At 32.7% G+C, this 26097-nt stretch overlaps 4 protein-coding genes across 9 annotated transcripts in view; 2 read left to right on the forward strand and 2 right to left on the reverse strand.

The window, feature by feature from the left end:
* Positions 1 to 616, reverse strand: part of LOC144852671 (regulator of G-protein signaling 7-like) — a 41101-nt gene extending 40485 nt beyond the window's left edge. For all 3 annotated transcript variants that reach the window (XM_078710613.1, XM_078710612.1, XM_078710611.1), the window contains exon 1: positions 503 to 616. The gene's annotated coding sequence lies outside the window, so the exon portion shown is untranslated. The remainder of the gene's footprint in view (positions 1 to 502) is intronic.
* A 5588-nt stretch (positions 617 to 6204) lies between these two features.
* LOC144852684 (ubiquitin thioesterase OTUB1-like) lies at positions 6205 to 9820 on the forward strand. 2 transcript variants are annotated; one of them, XR_013614319.1, is made up of 8 exons: positions 6205 to 6315; positions 6668 to 6720; positions 7190 to 7285; positions 7451 to 7569; positions 7654 to 7738; positions 8162 to 8356; positions 8694 to 8961; positions 9019 to 9820. XR_013614319.1 is itself a non-coding variant. In XM_078710628.1 (7 exons), exons 1-7 carry the CDS (start codon positions 6228 to 6230, stop codon positions 8889 to 8891), a joined length of 834 nt encoding a protein of 277 aa, XP_078566754.1. In that variant the 5' UTR covers positions 6205 to 6227; the 3' UTR covers positions 8892 to 9820. The 2 variants fall into 2 exon arrangements, 1 of the variants encoding a protein (XP_078566754.1); XM_078710628.1 differs by having other exon boundaries at positions 8694 to 9820.
* Positions 9821 to 11868: 2048 nt separating this feature from the next.
* Positions 11869 to 24589, reverse strand: LOC144852663 (transmembrane protein 62-like). 2 transcript variants are annotated; one of them, XM_078710595.1, is made up of 15 exons: positions 24465 to 24589; positions 22776 to 22989; positions 22123 to 22234; positions 21594 to 21731; positions 20141 to 20186; positions 19895 to 20045; positions 16177 to 16301; positions 15937 to 16059; positions 15655 to 15810; positions 15239 to 15398; positions 14819 to 14929; positions 14546 to 14627; positions 13748 to 13846; positions 13217 to 13335; positions 11869 to 12639 (listed from the first exon to the last, which is right to left on the reverse strand). In XM_078710595.1, exons 1-15 carry the CDS (start codon positions 24518 to 24520, stop codon positions 12301 to 12303), a joined length of 2031 nt encoding a protein of 676 aa, XP_078566721.1. In that variant the 5' UTR covers positions 24521 to 24589; the 3' UTR covers positions 11869 to 12300. The 2 variants fall into 2 exon arrangements, 1 of the variants encoding a protein (XP_078566721.1); XR_013614317.1 differs by having other exon boundaries at positions 12498 to 12639; positions 13748 to 13964.
* An 805-nt stretch (positions 24590 to 25394) lies between these two features.
* The window catches only part of LOC144852668 (radial spoke head protein 6 homolog A-like), a 115322-nt gene continuing 114619 nt past the window's right edge, over positions 25395 to 26097 (forward strand). For both annotated transcript variants that reach the window (XM_078710607.1, XM_078710606.1), the window contains exons 1-2: positions 25395 to 25815; positions 25926 to 25987. In XM_078710607.1, coding sequence (XP_078566733.1) covers positions 25547 to 25815; positions 25926 to 25987 — 331 coding nt within the window. In that variant the 5' untranslated portion in view covers positions 25395 to 25546. The remainder of the gene's footprint in view (positions 25816 to 25925; positions 25988 to 26097) is intronic.

Below are 26097 nucleotides of genomic sequence, written 5' to 3' on the forward strand. Positions count from 1 at the left end.
CTCTTCACTACCAGCAGAGCCAAATATTTCATGGTAATTAACATACGATTCTGTCAACAAACATCAATAATACAATATACAATACATCTATTTAGTAGACCTACTTACTACTCTAGTAACTCACAGAGTAAGTATGATGGGGAGGTTCAAGACGATTTTCTTAGCATATTACACACAAACCTAAATTCAAGATGAAATAACAAAGAAGCACCAGGATGTATCGTTAAATACCAAAAACTATATGTAAATCCCTTATAAATTCCAAAGATATTTAATTCCAAGACAGAAAACTAAGATCACTGGTGGAAACCGGTTGCCAACCAAAACTACGTACAGTGGAGATCTGTCTCCCAATAAAATCGCGCCGCCGACCACGGAGAGAATCCCGTCCATCCAATCTCACCCGGCTATGACAACATGAATGAAAGCGATTTGATACACAAATATCATCCGAAATGCAAGGTGTGTTTACAGAAATTAAATACAGGGAAATTGTACTCACTTCCAGCCCAAGATGTCATCGAAATGGTCCAAAATTATCACCGAATTCTCACTCACATAATGATGATAGACTTTTTTAGAAACAGACAACCATCGGCACTTATTATTTTCACCACCTTTGTAAAAAGGGAGAGAGATGGAAGAAAATTGCGCTCAACCAATCAGAGAGGCGTATTGTGGAAACGTTCACTTAAGTGCAGGGAGAGAATGTTCTTTATGATAGGAGGCTCACTTGTTAGAATACTGTACTCAAATATGGTAAACATGCATTACCATCTACTCGCGTGTGAAACGCGTGTAGTATGCCGATGACTATAATTGTATTATCAAAATCAGGCTACATAGGTGTATTTCAGAATAAAATCATTATGAAACTAACTCGAAACATTGAGTGTCCCATATACAAACAAATATTTACCTATGTAAACTAATATAACTTCATTATTATGAACCTTTACGGCAATTAATTAAAATCATAATTCCAATAATCTGACGTACGCCGTATAGTCCAAGAGCATTAGTTCATAAGTATAGGCAGACCCGGAAATTTCTGGTAACAAGCTAATTTTTTCAGGAAAGGTCGAGAACTATGATTGGAACATCATACTAAAAGTCCTGAAAAATCCTCCTTGTGCTCTCCGAGAAATCCAAGATGGCGTCAAAAATGGCTGCCATTTTAAATTGGTCTATAACTTTGTAACCGCTTGTCGTAGAGTATCGATTTTGGTGTCAAATAGTTCACAATATATACATTCCTATTTGCTCTAACAGAAAATGTTGTCAAAAAATGGCCGCTACTACAGTTTCTGGTAGTTTGACCTTTGACCTGGTCTTATCATATCTCGGTAATGGCTTGTCATAGAGAATTCAGATTAGGCCCAAATTGTTCAGAACATGCATATTTTTATTTGGTGTAATGAAATGTTTTATCCCAAAATGACCAGAAGTGAGGTTATTGACCTCTTATTGACCTATTCATATCTCTTTACCGTATCTCAAGAAATATTTGTCGTAGAGCATTACTTTTGGTGTCATATTGTTTGGAACATATACATTTCTATTTAGTCTAATACAACAGTTTGCCCTCAAATGCTCGGAAGTAAGTTAATTTATTGAAAACTTAAAAAATCAAAGAGCTACATAGGCAGAGGATATGAATACTGTAGAAAAAATCTAAATCAAAGTTTTAACTCTGCCTTAAAACATGTTTTGGGCATAGCACATCATCAGGTAAAGTGAATTGTTACAAAAAGAAAATATAAAGTCAATAAATTACAAAGAATAACTGTCAGTAGCTAATCAAAGTTGGTTAAGTAAACAAAAGACAATTGGCAAATACCTATGTACACAGTACATATCCGACCATTTATATGCAATTTTGAGTTGCGTGCAAACGCGACTCTATTGCTCACTATGTCGGTCGGTAAACACTAACTCATATCACTCATATTTTGTCGTTATTTTGACACTGGATATTAATACTTGTAGGCAAATATAAATGTTTTTAAACATTTTTCAACATTTTTTAACCTTTTCAGCAATTTCGGTCGGTTGGTCAGTCGGTAAAAACTAACTCACATTCATATTTTTTCGTTATTTTTTTATTGACACTGGATATTAATACTTGGAGGCAAATATAAATGTTTTTACAAATTTTTTTACATTTTCAGCAATTTCGGTTATTCGGTCAGTTGGTAAACACTAACTCATATTCATATTTTGTCGTTATTTTGGAACTGGATATTATTTAATACTTGGAAGAAATGTTTTTAAAAATGTGAACATTTTTAAACATTTTCAGCAATTTCGGACAGTTGGTCGGTCGGTCGGTCAGTAAACAATAACTCAAATTTACGCACGCGACTGCAGCCATGTATATGGCCTTGTTGACTTTGTAAAAATAATGCATTTTGAAACATTCCTTGCTTTAAATGTTCGTTGTATGGCTTATTTATGATAAAAAGAGAATATACCCTAGGTATTTCACGTCAAACGCTCTTTACTCGGCATGCATAGACTTTCTTTTCCAGATTCAGATTTTATTTGGTCCTTGCTGAAATCTATGAAAAATAGATTGGAATACCCGGGCAATGATACCGGTACCTCTCACATGCTAAGTGAGAGCTCTACCATTTGAGCTAGTCCCCCAGTTACATATTTAACTGTTTAAAGATGAAAAAAGTATCGCCATATGCCCTATATATGATTTATTAAATATTGAAAATATGCAAAATAAGGGTCTTTAAATCACTTCAACATTGATCAGCAGCATTCTGTTACAGTCATTCATCATCTGATGTTGCATCTTCAACATCTTGGTGTTTGTTGCTTCTTTCACATCATTATCATCATGTTCATCTGTATGGGTGTTGTTGCATGTTTGCCCAAAAGTTATGACGTTATGACGTTAGAGAACATTCAATAGTGCATTCTCTTTTAAAACAAGGAATGACCTGGTTTCATGTTTCAAAATGCATTATTTTTACAAATAAAATGGTCTTTAACATTAAGTTTTTGACAATCCGGAGTATAATATATGCCATGTACATAGTGTTCCCTGCCAATTGAGCATTTCCATGCGAAATGTATATGACCTGAACATTTCATTCTCACACTCACAGTATCATGAAGTCTATAAATTTCCTAAATTACATAAAATTTCTACTTTTCTGAAAAAAAATAATTATCATAATTTCTATAATAAATAATAAAAATAACGACGTGATTTCAACAAAAGCACTAATTCGCGTATGTACTGTAATGCGAGTTACTGACGAATAACGCATTTAAAATGTATTCATGACATCTACATATAGGTGACATTTTGTAGCAATAACTTTTCAACCATAACTAGTATGAGAATTTCAATTAACGTGTCCCATGATATTCTTTGTTCTATCGAAGTTAAATAAATGATTATTTTGGTTTTTTCTTGTATAGTTCATACCCTTAATACAGTAAAATTTACCCTCAAGGTTATTGTTCTTCTTCTTCTTCTTCATATTTGGAGCCAACTTCATATGTGAAGACTCTGCTCCTCCAACTCTGTTTTGCTAGCTCTACTGTATTTGGTTGTGTATTATTATTCTATTTATAGTTATTCTTTTACAGAGAATTTCTATTTAGTTATTCTTTTCTATTTAGTTATTCTTTTACAGAGACAAACTGACTCCCTTATTTATTCATAATTATTATTATTATAATTATTATCATTATTATAATATTTTTTTTTTTTTTTTTTTTTTTTTTCCCTTACTTCTCCTTTCACTTTTCTTTCTTTCTTTTCATCTTCTTTTCTTCCCTTTCCCTTATCTCTTTTTTTTTATATTTTACTTATATAAATATATATACATGTTAGTATGAATATATATAATTATTTGATCTATCCCATCTATTATATAATTGTATTGTATTCAGACACCTTGTAAATAGGGAAATAGCGTAAACTGTACCCAACATCAAACACTATGGAAATCTACCGTCTGTGCCAACCGCTATCACTTTCCTGTTAAAAATAACAAAACACTCTTCAACTACCCAATAAAATGTTGCGGAATAACCCATTTTTTTGTTTACTTAACCAACTTTGATTAGCCAATGACAGTTATTCTTTGTAAGTTATTGACTTGATATTTTCTTTCTGTAACTTTACCTGATGATGTGCTATGCCCAAAACATGTTTTAAGGCAGAGTTAAAACTTTGATTTAGATTTTTTCTACAGTATTCATATCCTCTGCCTATGTAGCTCTTTGATTTTTTAAGTTTTCAATAAATTAACTTACTTCCGAGCATTTGAGGGCAAACTGTTGTATTAGACTAAAATAGAAATGTATATGTTCCAAACAATATGACACCAAAATTAATGCTCTACGACAAATATTTCTTGAGATACGGTAAAGAGATATGAATAGGTCAATAAGAGGTCAATAACCTCACTTCCGGTCATTTTGGGATAAAACATTTCATTACACCAAATAAAAATATGCATGTTCTGAACAATTTGGGCCTAATCTGAATTCTCTATGACAAGCCATTACCGAGATATGATAAGACCAGGTCAAAGGTCAAACTGCCAGAAACTGTAGTAGCGGCCATTTTTTGACAAAGTTTTCTGTTAGAGCAAATAGGAATGTATATATTGTGAACTATTTGACACCAAAATCGATACTCTACGACAAGCGGTTACAAAGTTATAGACCAATTTAAAATGGCAGCCATTTTTGACGCCATCTTGGATTTCTCGGAGAGCACAAGGAGGATTTTTCAGGACTTTTAGTATGATGTTCCAATCATAGTTCTCGACCTTTCCTGAAAAAATTAGCTTGTTACCAGAAATTTCCGGGTCAAACCCTAATGCTCTTGGACTAGTATGTGCGTGGTACGATCAAACATAATTTTTTTTTACCTCCATGGTACGATGATTCGCGTGTGTTTTTTAAGTGGGAATTCCCGGGCTTGATGGCGAAAACACGTAACTAATTTGAAGAGGACATTGACAATATTGCTGTATATACGATGGAACATGCTAAGGCCTATAGGCCTACCACCAATGAAAACTGTCATGCATAGACAAAGCTAAGGAAATTATAATAATATTATGATTCATGAAGATCCATTTTTGTACCAAAAACCACGAATATAATTCTTTTTTGTGACGGGAAAAAATATTTTCCCGCCAAAATATTTCCCTCGAATAAAGGTGTTCCAAAGGAACTATTGGCGAATTTATTTTGCTGTTGGTTGGGTTAGGAAATAAAAAAGAAAAAAAAAAAAACATTTTGCAGTTTTTAAAAAATTAATAACGAAAATACAAAATGGTCTTAAATTGCAGGGAGACCTGTAGTGTACAAGAATTGTACTCTTTTATTTACGTTCCCATCTTTAAATTGTCCCTCCAAAAACATGAAAAATGAAGATTAATAAAATCATATTTTTAATACTAATAGGCCATTCTTTTGTAGTTTATAATAAAGTTAATCACTTCCGCAGAAAAAAAACCCGAATAAAAATAATGTTTGCACTAATAAAAAGACATAAAACGGTTAAATAACCAAAAAAAAACATTGGCTAGCAGCTAATTTGACAATTTTTGGATTTAATTTTCAGGGAACAAAATTCTTTTCGATCCAACTTTGGTTAAAAGTAAATAATTATCATGGATCATCAAAATGGCATAGTTTAAATGTTTTTTCAGGTGGACAATATATCTTTAAATCCATCTTTTGTGGTAACATTATTGTTTCGTGGTTAAATTTGAAAGAAATAATAATTCGGACTCCCTACACTAAAATTATATCTTTTGTCATTGATCGGCACAGAATGTTATATTGATTATATATTATTGATTGGCTTATTGGTAATCTGGTCATCATCTTTGTATCGATTAAGTGATAGATTTTGTCGCTTAGAATATAATAAAAAAAAAGTTTTCGTTCATTATTTTATATTAATATTTATGCCTATATTCACTAGACTAGAGGACCGATCATATTATTATTTTATTATCTATCCAACATTGATGCACAATCGTAATACGTGTACCAAATTAGATTTAGATTTTATAGTGACCATTAGAACATCTATTTGAATGACCATCAGTTTGACGCTTGAGCCACGCCAGTCAATCATGCGTCAATACGTCAATCAAAATAAAATGTTTACCTTTGACACAAAACCGGAACAACGTCGATCAAAACAAAAAAAAACAGTTTGCAAAATAAATAAGATGGCAGACAATGAGAATTTAGATGCAGAGAGTATAGATAACAAAAAGAAAATTAAGTTATCTGAGCCAGATATAATAGCAGATGTTGGTGAGTGTTTTTTAGAATAAACAGTGCTAAATTATAGTTATAATAGAAAGCTATTGATTGAGTGAGAAGTGAGAAATTAGATGTGATTTATGCACGGTGTTTGCGAAGCTCTGAGAGACCAGCCTAGCTAAGCCTGGCCTTGGTCCGGAAAGTCGGTCATTGAGCGTGTACGACGAGAGGACAATGGGTGTTTGATTTGTGCATATATCGTAGGCCTACAAATATGCCTATCAAAATCAGCAGTAGGTAGCGGAAAGTATCAATAACAGGAGGTAGGCCTCCTAGGTCCTCTCATATCATAATTTCTTTTTCAATAGTACTTATCTGTTTTCAATTGATTATTAAATAACAGGGAGAGCTAAAGATGAAGACATCATTGCCCAAGAAGATCGAATTCAGAGTGAGGTATATCATATTAAAATACATATTTTGCAATTCAATCAAACTTCTCATACTCATAATTTGTAAAAAAATTTACTAATATTAATAATTATTGGTCATGATTCATTAAGAATGATGTGTCCTAAAAGGCTAAATGTATACACTTACTTTTACTTGGTTAACATATAATATTATAGGCCTATATAATGTAACAAATAACATACAAGTTTTTAATATGATTAAATAAATAAAACAAATTAATAAAATAGAAGCTACTACAAATTACTTCTTCCCTAGACTCCTGGTCTAGAGCATTTATTTGCACAGCACATAGGCCAGCGGTCCGAAGTGCATATATATTATTTACAAAAATTAGATGCAAAATTAACAATTATAATTACATTACAATAGCCTCCCTTTGTCATATTAATATTCCTAAAAATACTTTTTCCAAAAATAAACAAGTAGTGAGGTTGATTGTTTACTTATTTAGATCAAAGAAAATACTAGCTTGATTGGCGCAAAAGAAGACTTGTCATCGTTACTTGAGCAATATGCAGATGATGAAGTCTACCAACAGAAGATTAGGGTGAGCTTCACTTTTTAATTTAAATGTATAATAAAAATAAATTAAATTATCAAAATGTTTTACAATATTAAACAAGAAAACATGTCCTGATTATTGAATATACAAAACACACAGACAAGTGTACAGTACACTACAATAATTAAAAACTACTGTATTGTTTATCAGGAACTTAGAGGGCGATATCACCATGTTAGGAAATCGCGACCAGATGGTAACTGTTTTTTCCGTTCATTTGGATATGCTTATATGGAATATCTACTCTCCGACAAGGAAGAATTACACAGGTTAGTGATGTTCTACATATATACCTCCAAAAGACATGTTTTTTTTACCTACAAATGTTTATACTATTTTTCTTTTTTTCACAGATTTAAAGAAATTGCTTTAAAAAGTAAGGATGAATTAGTTAGCCTTGGTTTTCCAACATTTACAATAGAAGAATTCCATGAAACAGTAAGTATATGTTCACAACAAAATATACTGTAGGCAAATTCTATAATACAGAGTCACATATGTATCACATATATCATAGAACATTAGTCCTGACCTTACCATAACATGATACTGGCACCACATGTGATACTGTAATACTAGAACATTTGCCTATTATGATACTTGACATATAATACCAGTGACCTTTGACATGGGACCAATGATACTGGACTGATAATACCAAGGTGACCTTTGCTAGTGGACAGATAAAACCAAAGTGACTTTTGATACTGGACAGATAAAACCAAAGTGACCTTTGATACTGGACATATAATACCAGTGACCTTTGACATGGGACCTTTGATACTGGGCCGATAACACCAAAGTGACCTTTGATACTGGGCCGATAACACATAAGTGACCTAACTTTTTTTTCTTGTCCAGTTTATGGAAGTAATAGATCAAGTAGAAACGCATCCATCCATAGAAGATATACAGATGACATTTAACGATCAATCTACGTCAGATTACATTGTAGTGTATCTTAGATTATTGACTTCAGGGCAGTTACAAAAACAAGCCGATTTCTATGCTAGTTTTATCGAGGGTAATAGAACTGTAAGAGAGTTCTGTCATCAAGTAAGTAAAATAAATATAAATTCATAATGATTAATATTCTTGGTTTCTTATGTTCTGCCATTGGTAAAAAGCATCCAAAATTACAAAAGGCATATTGTGTTGTTCCTGTTATGGATAGGTGAGAATACTGCCATGGAATAAAGGAAAAATGGATTAGATTATACTGCAGTGCTAATGCAAGATAGATATTTTTAAGAAAAAGAATCATTATATAAAGAAACACTTTCTTGTTGTACAAACCCCTAAATAAACAAATAATTACATACAAGATAATTGGGGAAAAATGACACTTAACATTAATTATTTCAAACTAAATTGAACATTTGATTTATTTTAGGAAGTAGAACCAATGGCCAAAGAAAGTGATCATATACACATAATAGCGCTAAGCTCAAAACTACAAGTTGGCGTACGTGTTGTTTACTTAGATCGAGGCAGTACAGAGAAAGCCAATCAGCACGACTTTCCAGATGATTGGGAGCCCAAAATGACTCTACTATATCGACCTGGTCACTATGATATATTGTATGCATAGGCCAATGGTAACTGGTCAGGCCATACTGAGCTGGTCACTATGACATATTGTATGCATAGGCCCATGCTAACTGATCAGGCCTTAATATTGGCCTGGTCACTATGACATTATATGCATAGGCCCATGCTAACTGACCAGGCTGTAAGATTGACCTGACCACCGGGATATCTTTTGTTGCTACACGATTATTAGAAATAAAGATAGGGGCTTAAGGGGCATTTTTGTTGTAACTTTTTTATAGACTCGCTACCTAGCCAAGTCAAACAGCGTAAATGCAAATAGTGCTTGTGGAATATCACATAAGTAATTGCGATAAATAGCTCTTAAATTTTATGGTCATTAGTGGGGTCACCTTGCAAAACTCTGAAGGCGTGGGAATATATGATCACATGATGAGCTATGCCCGTCACCTGATATGAGGTATGACTAAACCAACCTACTTGCTTTTGATTTATTTACTCTGCCTCTTTCTTTTATATTCACTTTTAAAATGTATCTTTACACCTACTTGCATGTCACTGGACTTCTGGAATAAAACAATTCAATGTGCTATCTAACATAATTTTATATACTTTTGTTTATGTGTACAATGTAGTGTATTTATAATCATTTTTATTTATGTTAGTTTTATTTATGTCATTGATATATAAGGCTACAAAGTATTAATTTTAAACAATATTTTGATTTCTAGTTTAGTGTTAACATAACAGTGATCATACAGTAACCTTTCAGTATGTTAAGCCTCAGTCTAGTGGCAAATTTAATTACTTGTAGAAAATTCTAAAATATGTAATTTTTATTGCTTAAAATATTAATTAATAATGCCATAAACTGTTTTTTTATAAAGGTGTAACCTTTCTAAAAATGTTAATTTATGTCAAGAATTGATTAAATTATTTAGTTGAATAAATATTAGTATTCCTTTTAAATTCCATTTGTTGGACAAAAATCTCTAATTAAAAGGTTGACACGGAACTCAACTGGGCAACATTAATGCTCCTGACCGAGTGCAGCTGCTTTCCGTGAATTGTGTCGACTAGCTGTGATCATCTGTTGACAAAAGTGCTTGCGTACACAAGTTCCACTTTCAATAGTGGGGCGCGTGCGGTATGGGTAATCACGACTAGATGCGATCTGTTTGCTGTTGACAAAAGTGCTCGCGTACACTAGTTCCTCTTTCAACTTTGAATAGTGGGGCGCGTGCGATATTGGTAATCACAGCTAGCTGTGATCATCTGTTGACAAAAGTTCTCGCGTACACTAGTTCCTCTTTCAACTTTAAATAGTGGGGCGCATTCGGTATGGGTAATCACAACTAGCTGTGATTATCTGTTGACAAAAGTTCTCGCGTACACTAGTTCCTCTTTCAACTTTAAATAGTGGGGCGCATTCGGTATGGGTAATCACAACTAGCTGTGATTATCTGTTGACAAAAGTGTGCTCGCGTACACTAGTTCCTCTTTCAACTTCGAATAGCGGAGTATGTGTGGTATGGGTAATCACGACTAACTGCGATCTGTTTGCAGTTGACAAAATTGCTTGCATAGTTCTTTTTTCAACCTAACCAACACCAAAACTAAAAAGTGAAACGCAATCAGATCTGAAAAGGTATTTAATTAATTGAATTGAATATATAATTTATTAATAATATTTAATTAATTGAATACATGATATCCTGTTAATTATTCCAATTACAATATTTGGTACCTGGCAGTATTTCATAAATTATATTGCATATTACATCAAATCATTGTATATTATTTTATTATCTTAATAATATACATTTTTACTCGGGGTACCCGAGTCTAGGACTTATTTATTTATTAGAGAATACAGTATTATAAACAGGTACTATCTTGATCAAAATGCCTAAAAGAAAGATTCAATCTAAAATCATTGTAAAAATTATCATTTCATAAAAAAATTAATTTTTAGATTCATACCAGATGAAACTATTATAATGATTATTTATTTTTGTATCAAACAAATTAGTACAGGTAATATGTATACACATTTATTTTATTACTAATTAAATTAAACCACACTTTAGGGGTTAGTGGTCCTTGGTTTGGTCCCAATTCAGAATCACCCTTGATTAGGAACCAGCTATATTAGGGACCACCTACAGTATATAGTAGGGACTTTACGAAACATGACGGTTAGGGGAGGACGACGAATATCCTGTGTTCGCTAGAGTGTAAAATCATATACAGTCAACATAGCCGTTTTATTAGTTACGTACCCTTGTGCGAAGACGACGACCAGCAGCAGTATATCTCTCCGATCCCTCTCCTGTTTCGTGGCCCTTTTGAATCGCTTGGCTCTGGTGATACAGCATAGGGCCTCGCATTTAAACGCCCCTTTTTACACCGCCATTTTAACCAAATAAAAATGTTATTTCATTAAGTAATTAAAATAGAAGTGCAAATATTATTTATTAGAGTTTTGAAAATTCCATGTTTAAGGGTAATTTGAACTGTATATTTAAGGTTATATATACATTATTTCTAGTCATTCTCCGTAAACGGGAAAATGGCAATTTTATCATACTCAAAAAGTTAAGACGGAATTTCAAGCTAAGCTCCACCCACTTTGTTAAAGCTCAGCATAAATTATTTATGAGCACTGTCCTATGGTTTTTCGTCATGTTTCGTAAAGTCCCTAGTAAGTATATCACTACACTGGCAAAACTAAAATAATGTCCCTCTGCCATCTTGCACACTTTTACCTTACACTAAAACTAAACTGTATTTGGATGAGCATCACATTGTACTGTACACCCGGGGACGATTTCGGTCCAGGGACATTTCATCCCACTTTTAATATACATTTTAATGTATATAATTTACATTTTACAATAAAAAAAGTTTGCTCAACATCGATACGCCAACTTTTCGGACAGTACTATTACTACTATTCCACATGAATAAAAATTGCATTTAATTTGGAATTATGTAAATGTTTTAACACTTAATTGTTAATAAATGTAGGACATATATTAAAAAGCACATCAGGACCTACACAAAAATTGTTTCCTATACGTATTGGCTAAACTGAAAAATATACGCACTCGATTTCCCTCCTGACATATCACTACCATATTTAAGCATATCACTACCATATTTGGTCACATCACACTTTTTTGTCACATAAAGTTTGATAGTGTAGACAGAGCTTTAGAAATAACAGTCAAACTGGTGTGTTCAGAGAGATGAGATATGGTGCACTAGTGGTTGATTGCTACATCATTAATGTTAAATCCACTTAAAAATATAATTTTTAGGATTTTTTTTGCCATGAAAAAGACAAATTTGTATACACATTATACACAAGATTCAATATGTATCATATATAACAAGTAAAAAATACAGTTGTTTTTTACAAATGTTGCCAGCAATCTTTCCCACGATTAGGACTTTCCGTTACCCGCATTTATCTGTTTTCTACCGACTACATAAGCTTTGAGAATGAGTACAAAGAAAAGAATGAACCGCCATAAAAATGCTGGCGATAAGAATAATCCGATTGTACCATAGCATCGTCGTATACATACACATTCATAGCACTGCCATATAATTGCGGGAATTAATAGAGCGTGACAAACCAACCCGCCAATCACTTTAAAAATGTTTTTCACAAATTGTACTATTGGTCCGGATTTGAAGCGCACACGTTGAATCGTTTGACTTTTACGATAAGAAATGGAAACAGCAAGATAAATTGTTATTGGTAGTTGAATTAGTAGCATCTTAAATAAAAAAAAAGATAACAATTAATAAGATTTTAATCATCTGTCTCATTACTGATGACTTATTTTGACATTAGGAAGCTTTTGATTTAATGATGATATTTAATGAGGGTGATCCATCCAGCAATTGCTGATCATTAGGGACCTTCAGAGGTTCACAAGACAAACATCTACACAAGATGCTCTACATAAACAAAGTCTTATTACAAGTCCCTGACATGTGACGGGACTTGAACCCAGGACCCTTGGAGTGGTAGCCAAGCATCATAACCACCAAGCCACAACTCCACTCCAAAGAAAATGTGTCGTCGGTCGTCGCCTGGACCTAGAAATCATCAAAACTGTGCTGAGGTGGGGGGAGCGAGTCCAAATATCCTTACATGCGCACAATGAATAAATATGACGTACTTTGGTCGTCGCAAGTCAAAAGCTTTCTAAATGTCTGAAAGGCTAAGTATGTGTCAACTATAAATATTTACATAAAAATTGTTAGTTTATTAGAGAGTGAGGCTGTGATTCAAAAACATTTTATCTTATTTAAAAACTAGTGAAGAATATTAAATAGGAATATACTTACGTCCATAAATATTATAGTATATGAAAACTTTTCTGGAATCCATTTACCCTCAACATAAATACCATACAACAAGGAAACTCCAACTCTATCTTGTACCATCTGACCAAATATCCATGGGCCTGAAAATAGTCAAGAATCATTTAAATGAAATTGTAAATATAAAAGATAATAATTGGTACATACTTTTGTACTTAAGAGTAAGAATAAAGAGATAAAGAGAAAGAACAGAAAGACAAATTATTAAAAGAAAACATGAGTGTAGAATAGATGAAGCAAAAGTAAACTGAAAAGGGGATAGATTCAAAACTATAGAGTACAATAAACCATACATACAAACTGAATTCTGAGTGCAAAATTTTGGCGAATTTATATTGCAGACATGCCCCTCTATTGCAATGTCAAGTCAGCCCAATATTTCACAAAAAAATTTAAAATAGTTTGCATCGACTACAATTTATGTATTCATATCATAAATATTAGACAGTCAAAATTAAATTATACTTAATAATATTATTATTAAACAAGACCTACCGATTGCTGGATAAAGTCCCATTAACAGCAAAGAATAGAAGAAGAAATCGTGATGAACAAGGTATACTAAGGCTTTGGAAATTGCATCTTGCTGGTAATCTAAAATAAAAGAATGTAACACTGAATTGTGGGAGATTTGCACTGAATTGTGGATAGAAAAAGAAATCGTGATGAACAAGGTATACTAAGGCTTTGGAAATTGCATCTTGCTGGTAATCTAAAATAAAAGAATGTAACACTGAATTGTGGGAGATTTGCGCTGAATTGTGGATAGAATGAGAAATCGTGATGAACAAGGTATACTAAGGCTTTGGAAATTGCATCTTGCTAGTAATCTAAAATAAAAGAATGCAATTTGTCTACTTTATTCATTTAAATATTTGCATTTAATAATCTTCAGGTCTGTCTGAGTATATGCACTGAATTGTGGGAGATGTGCACTGAATTGTGGGAGATGTACACTGAATTGTGGGAGATGTACACTGAATTGTGGGAGATGTGCACTGAATTGCGGGAGATGTGCACTGAATTGTGTGACGTGCACTGAATTATGGGAGATTTGCACTGAATTGTGGGAGATGTGTGCTGCATAAAAATGTAATTAGTATGCAAATAGTAACACACCTACTGTGAATTATTTCAACATGGGCCTAGGCTTCTTCCTGTAGTCAGGCTAGGCATGCTATCTGTCTTCTTAGCGATAGGATATATCATGAGACAAAATGATACACTTGGGTGTTTTATAAAAGACTAAATAATACTTTCTTTAAAACATTTCTTTTTACACATATCACTTACTTGGTATTGGTCTTGTGTTTCTTCGTATAACAATTAGTGGAATGACTAGTACTAAAACTTCAATTACATAAAGAGATAAGAACTGTAAAAAAGAAAATTAGAGTTAAAATTGGCATTTAATATATATATACCAAATGGGGTGAACTACCATTTTTGGACATGCATCTTTGAAATGGTTCCAGAGTACAGAAGATGATGAATCAATTAAAATGCGTTTAGAAAGACTGTTGAATTAGCATGCAACCAAAAATTCAACTATATATCATAACTCACCAATGCTGGAATATCCGTCATGAGTACGATTGCCCCAGCTAGCCGCTGTAGAGGTCGGCTGCCATCTATAGAAAACTCTTGACTGGACTCTGATACTTGATTTGCAGAATCCTAGAATAAAATAGATTGCTTAAAATAGTGCATGTTTCAATCTACTGTAGTTCTATATAATGCACGTTATGTACACAGGACCAATAGCTTTACATCTCATCTGAAGGGCGAGGCAATGAGTGTAAAGCATTTTGCCTGAGGATACCAACAACATGACACAGTCAGGTCTCAAACCCTCAAGCTCACATGATAGTACCTTACCATTACATCAAATCGATCTCCACCACTTTGGGGTTAGATCTTTGTACTTTAAAATGCAGATATGCGCTTTCTTGATAATCCAAATTATATTTAAAAAGTATATATTACCTTAGCAATAACTTTCATATAATGCATCCCTTCTGCGAAATTGTTTGGTTTCCATGGTAATACATATAGTGGTCCTTCTACATGTTCAGCTATGCCTACTTGCTCTTCATTTATAAACACTGTTACAGAGACAATCTCATTGGGTGAAAATACAAGCAAACTGCAGTAGAAAAAAAAAGGTTTTTATAAAGTTTAAAGATCTGTCTACACTATCAAACTTTATGTGACAAAAAAATATATGTGCCCATATATAGACATGATGATGTCATATCACAACCATATTTGGCCACATCACTACCATATTTGGACACACCACACTAGTTTGATGGTTTAGGCAGAGCTTTACAATATTTACATAGTTGCATGTGTATGGCAAGATCTGCTATTACATTCCTATAAAAAATAAACACACATACCGTATATGCGTTGAATGCTGAATTTTCCCCAATGGTTCGTGTTTTGGCGCCATAAAACGTGCTGCTTTTGGGTTTGTGATGACAACGAGAGGCCATTCACCAAAACGTTTTTCAGCAAATGATAACATATCATGGTCAAACGCTACTACCCGGTATCTGGAAAAAAATTAAAATAGTTCATAACTTTATTTGTCCTCGAGACCAGGAAATTCATTTGACAATTCAATTGAAAGTGTTAAATAATGACAACAACATTTAAAATAATGTGTGTTTATGTCTTACATGCGATTGTCCTTCCAGTCTTTGACCTCAAGCTCTAACGACCCAGTCCGATGCAAAGTTTGCATGTGACTGACACCACCCATAAGGTTATGCAAATGACCGCACAAGTACGCAATTCCATTTCTGATGAAAATCAAAATAATTTAAAATACATAAAATTTACATGGTAAGTACTGGGCCTAATATAAAATTAAATAAAATGATACATTTTAACCCTTAAATGAATGGAAGACTACTTACTGCAAAATATTTGTTAGTCGTGCATGGTCGGTTACGATGATGGATGTTGGATAATGACCAAAGAAAACCGTTTGGTTACTTTTTAATGTTGTTTGTGAAAGATCTTCAATTTTCTTTAATTCAGGCTACAAGAAAAACCACACAATATTATGAACAATTTTAAAATCTTTATTTAACTAACATTTTCCAAAAATCACAAAAAATGGTTGGGTAATTAAAGATGGTTCACACATCAGGTTGGTTTACACATAAACACCGGTCATGGTTCAGTACACACTATATAAACCTGGTCCACACATAAGCAACAGAGACTGGTCATTGTTCAGTACACACTATATAAACCTGGTTCACACATCATAAGAACCAGTGACTGGTCATGGTTCAGTACACACCATAACCAGGGGCAGATTGCTATAAGCGGTCTGTAAACGGTGCTTAGCTGGCTATAATTCGTGACGTAGCAAATAGTTTTTATTATAGACCATTGCTATACCTGTAAGCGGTCTTTAAAATTGTTGATCCATTCTTTGATGTCATCAATCCATTTCATATGATGTATGTCCTTTCCTCTTTTAGCTTCTATTATTATTATTATATTCTAATGTAACCAATCAAATATCAACATCACACTTTTTTTCTTGCTGCAGCAATCATGAAGTGACAGATTGTAGTGGAATTCAAAATAATCAAGCACAAACCAAATATTTTAGTTAACATTGTATTTTAATATTAATGCAAAGGCGCTTTTTGTAAGACTATTTTTAAACAGAATATTATCTGAAAACTCAACTATTAGGATACGCACTTCCAGGTAATAACTTAGTGGATTAAACAAATTAATATAGGGCACACTTAAATATAAAAAAAAACCAAGTTAAAATACATAGACAGAAAGTATTAGTTAGATATTAACAAACTGATATATATTCAATTGCCATATTTTGTTATATTTATACACTATATACTTTGTCTAAAATTATAATATGCATTCAAATAGCAGTATAATTTCATAAGATTACAACGTATTGAAACTGTGTGTTTGTTTCGGTTGCTAACAGCTACCATGAAAAAAAAAACCCCATTAATTTTTTTACAAGTTTCAATGCATGTTTGACTTTGCTTACTAATACTTTGTACAGTGCTAAACATTTCTGCAAACTCTGTATTTGTAGTTTGAATAAGTTTTTGTTTCTTCAATCTGTGCTTATGGCCTGATATGTTAAATTGCTGATCAGACATCATCATCATAATAATTCTTTTATGATATGAACCTACATATACTTGATAAGCTATATTATTGGTTCAATTTGGTTTTAATATTTTCCTAACGATACAATATTGTGAAACAATGTCCCTTTTTTTACTGTGAGTTTCCGAAAAAAATTTCTGATTATTTCTCCAATGTAAAATAATCATGTGGTACTTCAGCATCTTTTTTGCTAACTTCTTCTCTGCGGTTATTGTCGGCATCTGCGTTCTGATCCCTACCATAGATAAAGTTAGTCTCGGAACTCTTTGCTGTATCTTTAATTGTGTAGTACACTCCATCATCAGCACATATTGTAGGTGGAACGTTAGTAGTAGGCCTACTGATGGAATTCATAGTGGTGCTGTTTCTCTGATGACTTCCAGCAGGTTGTGGAGTTGTGCCATATTTTCTCTTGAGTGGGTAGATGAGAATGAACACCACTATCAACAGAATGACTATAGTTGATATCAGTGTTATGGTAAGGATGTTGGCACTCTCTTTGGCATCTTTCACTGTAAATTCTTTCTCATCAGAACTACTTCGAGCATTAGTTGTCACCAGACACTTCACAACGTAATCACCAGCTGTTAAATCGGTGAAGCATCTTTCATTGCCATAATTATTTAAGTTTTGTCCGTTTAACATCCAAGTGTAGTGTTCCTCACTAGACCCTCCTGTAGCCTCACACTTAAAACAATATTCATGTATTTTCTTTATTTCCACTCTTAATTGTCTAGGATAAACTTTTAAAAGCAATGTATAGCACCGATGGTTTTTAATCACCGAAGACATACTTCTTGTAATACAGTAAAAGAATATACCATCTCCCCGTTCATACCCTTCAAAGGTCTGATTAAAACTCATTGTGTTCCTATTTAAATTATACGACTTTGTAATGTTGTTTTTCCCTTGGATCCATCCAATTGTCAATTTATTTTGTTTGTTCTGTGTTTTTATCTGTTTCACCTTACATTTGATTGTTAGTTCTTCACCTTCTATGATGTAGTCCATGAAATCTTCACAGGAAATTCTGTAATTAGAATATTGCGTATTCTTTTGTTCAACACGTGAAGGAATCAGAAAATACCGATTATCGTCATCTTGGCAGGTGTATAATCCAACATCTTTTTGTACTTTGAAGGAGATAAACAGTTCGCATTTTAGGTTTGTCAACTTTGATGTGTATTGTTGGGAGCTATTGTTGCCAACACTATATGAAACATTGTACTCTTTACTTGACGGAATGATTTTAACAGCTTGAATCCCTTTTTTGTTGGAATAATACTGTGAATCAAACTCAACGTCCTGTTCTTCTGTAACAGCTTTGGCAAACAGCAAACTGATAAACACCATTAGACATAACATCCTTTCTGTTTAAGTTTAATGAATTGGATTCAACTTCTTTGTTCTTTGATAACTTGGTCCGAGTAAACAGATTCCTATATTTCAACTGTATGTATTTCTGCTAATAATGGTTAAACGAAACTAAAAATGTCTAGTAAAGTTTGCCAAAGGCAATAAAAACCTACAATACTTTGTTTTGATGCTGTCAAGTGTGCTATATTTATAATTAAAATATAATTACTTTCTTTTTCTTATGTAAACTTAATATGATTATGTTTGTAACTTTTGAGTATAAAAGTAAAATGCATATTACTGTACAAGCAATGAAATACACATCATCCTAATTGCACTTATTCATGTTACATCAGGAAAAGACATTTCTGTTGCTAACAGCTACCATGAAAAAAAACCCGTCATTAATTTTTTGACAAGTTTCAATGCATGTTTGCTTACTAATACTTTGTACAGTGCTAAACACTCTGTATTTGTAGTTTGAATAGGTTTTTGTTTCTTCAATCTGTGCTTATGATCTGATATGCTAAATTGCTGATGAGGCCTCATCATGTCTATATGTTTTTTGTGAGTCATTATATGAACCTACATATAAATGATATGGTATATAAAGTGCAGTGGCGTAACGCAGGGGGAAAAGACCCCTGTTTTTGCACTCCTAAGGGGCCCTCCAACACTGGGTAGTTGCATTGAGGTTTCTCATGCTTTGAGGCCCCTGGGAGGGAGCGCTCATAGCTTTTACGACACTACATAACCTGGCTCACACATAAGCACCAGAGACCAGTCATGGTTCAGTACACACTACAACCTGGTTCACACACTAGTACCAGAGACCAGCCATGGTTCAGTACACACCATATAAACCTGGTTCACATGTAAGCACCAGAGACCAGTCATGGTTTAGTACACACCATAACCTGGTTCACACATAAGCACCAGAGACCAGTCATGGTTCAGTACACACTACAACCTGGTTCAAACATAAGCACCAGAGGCCGGTCATGGTTCAGTACACACTACAACCTGGTTCACACATAAGCACCAGAGACCGGTCATGGTTCAGTACATACCATAACCTGGTTCACACATAAGCATTTATATATTTGTTCTTACCTCTTCTATTGCGCCAAAGAAATTAAATGGCCTTCCTGGGCCTGGATCTAACAGAGCATCGACTGCCACAAAAGAATATGTACCAAACGAAAACTTTTTTTCTACTACAAAGGAGTTAACATCACCTTTTTGGCCAGAAATGGAATACTTTCTATGATAAAGAGAAAAAGATAAAACATATAATAGAAACTGGAAAATAATTTAATTTTGATTAATTCATTTTATTAATAAATAAATGAAGCTTACCTAAAATAGCTACTATCATCATTTTTGGATAAAACATGAAATAAATCTGAAACAAATAAACAATAAAAATATTATTTATATCAAATGAATATAGGGTGCCGTGCCATGCCAAATGCTTCTATCTATGACCTAACCAAGACCAGACCGCTAGTGGAAAATGTTAGATCCCGCCAATTGAAGTTCCTGGGCCACGTGCTTCGAATGCCTGATGACGAACCATGCAAAGAGTATGCTCTGTATGTTCCTCAACATGGGACAAGAAAACCAGGAAGGCAGAGAACCAACTTTCTGAGATACATCCAACAGCTTTTGGGGGATGAAGAAGGCATGATTACCTCAGATAAGCTGTCAAAAATGAAATAACAATACACATTTTCAAATTTAATCTCTTCCTGACGATTAGTTTCCAGAAAGTTATCAAATTGTTAGTTTAATATTTTTTATTGTATGTGTATGTGTTTGTCTTGTGTTCCCTCCTGTAAGTGGTGAACCAAGAGTTCACTGTTGGTTGGGAAATGAAATAAATAATTGTGGTAATGTTTATGTGTTGTTATTAATTTATAATTTTAAATAGTTTATCACTTTAAGTGCTGGTCTAAAAGTAGATTACCATATAAGGAAATATTTTTCATAATTCTCAAAAGGAAACAAGGAAGTATTGTATTCAAAACGAAAAATTAACGCAATTTGATAAATTTCTGGAAACTAATTGTCGGGAAGAGATTAAATTTGAAAATTTGTATTGTTATTTCATTTTTCTTTTGAGGAAATTAACTTAACCAAAATTATTGAAAACTGCACAACTACATGATAAACTATTTTTATCGGAAAAAAAAGAAAGAAAATGAAGTAGTAATATGGGAGAGGAATAGGTTGTATTATATATAACATATATTACAATATGTTAATCCATGCTTTGCAACATAACATATTGTATTGCATTCTAGAGACTTAATTTTACATTATATACTAAAAACAAAACCAATTAAGAAAATTACAATTTGATAAATTTCTGATAATATATTTTGCGAAGTCAATCACTGCCTTTGCACCACATACTTCAACTAACCTACATTCCTGATTTCTAATATTATTTTTAAAAGATATATTTAAGCGATGAAAACATAACAGATACAGTTACTCGTCTGTTTACATTGACATAAAAGGACGGACTTGATTTGATCAAATTTTAATCTGATTGGTTTAAATTCTGTTACTTTTTGACTCCCATCGCAGAATGGCTGTTTTTTCCTTAGAGCGCATGCACACCAGGAATATTGTTTGTTTGCTTCTAATTTCTTGAAAGCTGGTATTTTCATCGGGATGAGTGAGGTGTGATGCTCAAATTTTGATCTCATCATCATATGTGACCATTTAAAAAAAATCTCTGTTTGCAATTTGTTTCACTTTGGGCTGTTTTTTTAGATATATTGCCTAGCCTAAATTCTCTTACCATGGTTTCCCCGGACATCAACCCAATGTGTTCTTTCTGGTATATTTGCTAATTTTAATATACTCCAATATGACTTCCATTCTATTTCATATTGTTCAGAGCCAATGTGATCAGGTTTTTTAGCATCTGTTAAATCACCTATATAAAATATAAAAAAAACGATTGATAAGTTGAGAATCGCACCTATGTAAAAGGTGGTATGACCTGCTGCTAGTGTTATGTCTATGTCCCACATTTATTTATTTATTCATTCTTTATTCTGCAGGCACTTTCAGTGCTAGTGCACTGATTTTCAGTGGTGGTAACAGTAATTGGTGGTAAAAGTGGTAACAGTAATTGGAAATATCCTAACAAACATAATAAAGTAAAGACAAAGAGTAATCAAAATAATAAATAGAGAAAATATACATTAAAAATACATTAAGTTATATCATTGGAAAGGGATGTTACTGTACGCCATGCTATGTTGTTCACATAGAAAAAGACTGTACAGTGTAATTAATGTCTGTAAGATTATAATTTATTTTACCTGTTGCAAGTACTAGGGGTGGATTTATTGCACTCAAGTCCTCATTACAAAACACTTTAAATTCTTCAGTCCTTAACGGATCTTTAAATCTTGATAGATGAATGTCTGATATCTGTAAAAAAGAACAAACGTGAGTACTTTTTTTTTTACTAAAACACAATGGTAACTTTAGTAGTCAGATTTCCCAGGTTTCCTGATAATTGCAAAAGGTTCTCGAAAGTTTTAATTATTCTCCTTATTTTGAGTTATTCTCCTGTCTCCCGCTAAAATGCAATATTTCTCCCTATGAGGCTTACCATCAGACCCTGTTGTTAGCTAAAGACGAAAGAGACGTGCAAATTCCACCATTGCCACATCTGGAAAGCATTTGGCATTGTTTAATTGTAGATGCCAATACCTAAAATTTTGTTGTGTGCATAGTTTGTTGTACTGTACAGTATTTTTCAATTTTTGTAGCACCCTCTATTGTTTTGCTAAAGCTTTCATAAATTCTTCCGATATTTCACAAGTTGGGACTGATAGTAGTCCTGTAGACTATAGTGTTTACACAGTATTTGTTTAGTATAGAGAGGAACTTTCATCACACAATACACAATAGAGATAATACATAAAACCCTTAAGTTGTTCAAGTTAATGCCATAAACAATACATACATGTACAAACCACCATAGATTGTCCATATTTCCACCAGGATAGGGAGCCTTCTGATCATTTGGATGTCGAACTCCTTCAAATGTCACCGGTTTTGTGTAGAATTCCTTCGCTATTTCCCAGCCCCATGACCAGAGTAATACTAGTAGTAGCGCTACGATTCCTAGTATGCCAAACACACGCAGCATAATGCTCCACGTTATCTTTCCACCCTGCCTGCGTAAAAACAAAAGTTTGATTACTTGTTATTAAGTATCATTCAGCAGGGTTAGTGATTTCAGATGTGATTTTTTCCATTCAATCGTATACTTTTATAGTATAAAAATTGAATTGTTTCTATTTTGTTGTTTAAAAAAAATCTGTATTTATATATTTCCACCAATGCTTAATTCATTTTTTCATCTTGTTTGTTTGATGTTTTTTTTAAAATTATTTGTTTCAGGCTTGACTGACCCAACAATTATATATTTATTTTAAATATTCAATTTTCAGGCACAAACAACAATATAAAATACATGACAATGGTGCAGCATTGTTCTTCTAGAGACTGAAACCTTTTTATTTTACAGTACCTGAATTGTTTTATAATGTTTTCATCAGATGTCTTGAAAAAAATAAAATAAATTGAAGGTCTGTTTATCCAAATAAGCTAGGCACAAAAGACCTTTGAAGCATAACGGTTTTCCACCAAGCTTGAAATAATAAATTTGAAAACAAAGAAGATTTCTCAATATCCTGAACCAGGATGTGAAGTGGGTAGTTAAAAGCAAAACAAAAACTTTCTTTTTAAAATGGTCAGTGACCACAAATAATCTGCAATGGATAAATTAGTTATTCATTCATTTCATACTAATTTACAGAGGTGGCGTAATCAATCAGTAAAGAATGGGCTCAATTGATCAGCGTGAATTTCAAATAAATCAATATATGATATTATAAACTAAACAAAAGAAGTTTTGTTTTAAGGATAGCAAAAAAATATATATACAAAAAATGTATACTATAATTACTATTTATACGGTAGGCCTATTAGGTAAATATACAATGACAACTTGTATGTTTTAAGTAAATATGCATAGGCTAGTAAAGTACAGTACGTGTATATGGACTTTGTTTCTGAAATAAACTGATATTGAAAAAATTAATATTTTTTTAATCAAATGTTTGTGTTTGTTTTGTGTATTATGCAGGCATACTAATCCTGTAGGCTTGTGAATGATATAAAATTATATTAAGTGCATATTAACATGCGCTCTAGTAGAATTTAACTTGTATGTATATATTTTTCTTTCCAGAAAAAATATTAAAAATATTGTTAAACTTTTCACGTATCACCTAATCTGTACTTTGACATTATTAAAAATGTACCAATATTTATAAATATCACAATAGAATAAACATAAAAAAACAAATAAATCCAACAAAAATACATTTACATTAATTAGGCTTTGATACACTATCAACAAAAACTATTTTTAGGCATACTACTAAGGTATCACTATACTACCATACTATGTACTACAGTGTACAATACAGTACTAGTACTACAGTAGTAGAAGAGTACTCTGGCCCAGGCCTACTAAACTACAACAAGACAGGTACGATTTGACATTTTGAAGTCTCAGTTTATTATAGGAGAGAGGGCCTAGCTTAATTTCATTAGAAAAACTATATAAATAATTGTTCTTTACCTGTTATGGTCTCTACAAGGTATTATAGTCTGATATAACTTGATAAGGCTTTGCATTTACTCGCTACAGCCCGGAAAGAAGATTTTAAAAGATTTAAGAGGCCAAGGTTCTCTCACCGCGATGCACAAACACGACTCTTCTGATAAAATGTATGCAAAATATCGGTCTTATCTGACCTTTGACCAAAGGTGAAATACACATTACGTAATCAATAACATCGTCATAATTTATGTATTTATAATTTAAAAAACATTTTTTTAAATAGAAAATTAAATGATTATTGGAAATACTAATGATAATAATAATGTTTAATTTCAAACATTTATTTTGAAAAATAATTTAGGAAATAATGTTAGAAAAGGGTCTATGTATGCCTCGGCTAGTCTGTTTTATTAATTATTATGTATGTGATTAAAAAGTTATCAAGCATTGAACTGCTGTTTATGAAGATATAAATGGAAATAAAAATCTCATTTTTTGCTTTATTTTACTGTATACTGCAATTTATTGTGATCAAATTGTTAAAAATAAATTTAAAAAAAATTAACTACTAATTGTGGTGTAAAGAACAAACTTTATATTTTATAAAGGTATAAAATACAGTCAGTATACAACCTACAAACAACTGCATTGTACAAACTAGCGAAGAAAGTCCGTAGATAAATGAAATAAATGTCAAACATTTATTTATAGGTGTAAACAAATTGACTAAGACAAATTCATAGATATTAGCCTTATGATTTTCTCTCTCTATGGAAATCTCTTTATGGAAAAATCAGAGCCATAATTTAAGCATAGCGCCCTCAACATATTACGTCACTGTCTGTGGGGTTGACATACAACAAACCTGTGATCTACACTATTTTGTTTGTGAAGCCAAGGCAACGTAAACGAGGTTACGGTAGGTATTGTTACAAGATTGAATATTGAATATTCATGCAAGAGACGTTTGGGGCAATAGACAATCTGTGTCCTCTACTCCTTAAAGGCGGTCAAAATAGATAAAAAATATTAGTCTTTCTTGATTTCTTTCACACTACAATTTTGGGTGTGCGTATCGCGTATATTCAGCTCTCAACACGATGTCCAGTCCTGAAGTTTCGGCTGAAGTTCAGCAGCCTAATGGAGTTGCTACAAATGAACCAATTTCACAAGAGGCAACCGAGGTTGCACCATCACCACCAGCAGCTGAAATATTAAATAATAAATCTTCAAAACCTACTTCTCCTTCAGTTGCTTCCGCAAGATCTCCAGTACCAAACATGGCATTGAATGTTACACCAAAAGAACAGGAATTTACAAATGCGAAATCGTACTTATTGACTGCAAGCACAAATTCAAATATCAATCTGTAAGTTTTTAAAATGAAGATTAGTTTTTATGATGTTTAGATTAGTTAAATTTTTTCTTCTCAATGAATGTTATCGTACTAATACTGTAAATATATATATTTTTTTACAGCTATGACCACCTAAGCAGAGTTCTTACAAAAGTACTGGATGAAAGGCCAGTAAATGTTGTCGGTAGGTATCGTTATCAATAACTATCAATCAAAGCCATAACAAATGTCCATCCATATTATCGTCATTATCACTATATAACAGATTTTATCAATATCATCATTGTTTAATTA

The sequence above is a fragment of the Antedon bifida genome, chromosome 9 (assembly GCF_963402885.1).
Source record: "Antedon bifida chromosome 9, ecAntBifi1.1, whole genome shotgun sequence".
NCBI lineage: Eukaryota > Metazoa > Echinodermata > Crinoidea > Comatulida > Antedonidae > Antedon > Antedon bifida.

What these genes read in the sequence shown, in the direction of transcription:
- LOC144852663 (XM_078710595.1), bottom strand. Translation starts at nt 24,520, where the DNA reads ATGCAAAGCCTTATCAAGTTATATCAGACTATAATACCTTGTAGAGAC. An exon ending in TGATGTCCGGGGAAACCATG is followed by an intron (nt 20,187 to 21,593) that starts GTAAGAGAATTT and finishes TATTTGTTTCAG; the next exon opens with ATTTATTTCATGTTTTATCC. An exon ending in ATACTATAATATTTATGGAC is followed by an intron (nt 12,640 to 13,216) that starts GTAAGTATATTC and finishes TTTTTATTTAAG; the next exon opens with ATGCTACTAATTCAACTACC.
- LOC144852684 (XM_078710628.1), top strand. Translation starts at nt 6,228, where the DNA reads ATGGCAGACAATGAGAATTTAGATGCAGAGAGTATAGATAACAAAAAG. An exon ending in TCTACCAACAGAAGATTAGG is followed by an intron (nt 7,286 to 7,450) that starts GTGAGCTTCACT and finishes ATTGTTTATCAG; the next exon opens with GAACTTAGAGGGCGATATCA. An exon ending in TAGAAGAATTCCATGAAACA is followed by an intron (nt 7,739 to 8,161) that starts GTAAGTATATGT and finishes TTTCTTGTCCAG; the next exon opens with TTTATGGAAGTAATAGATCA.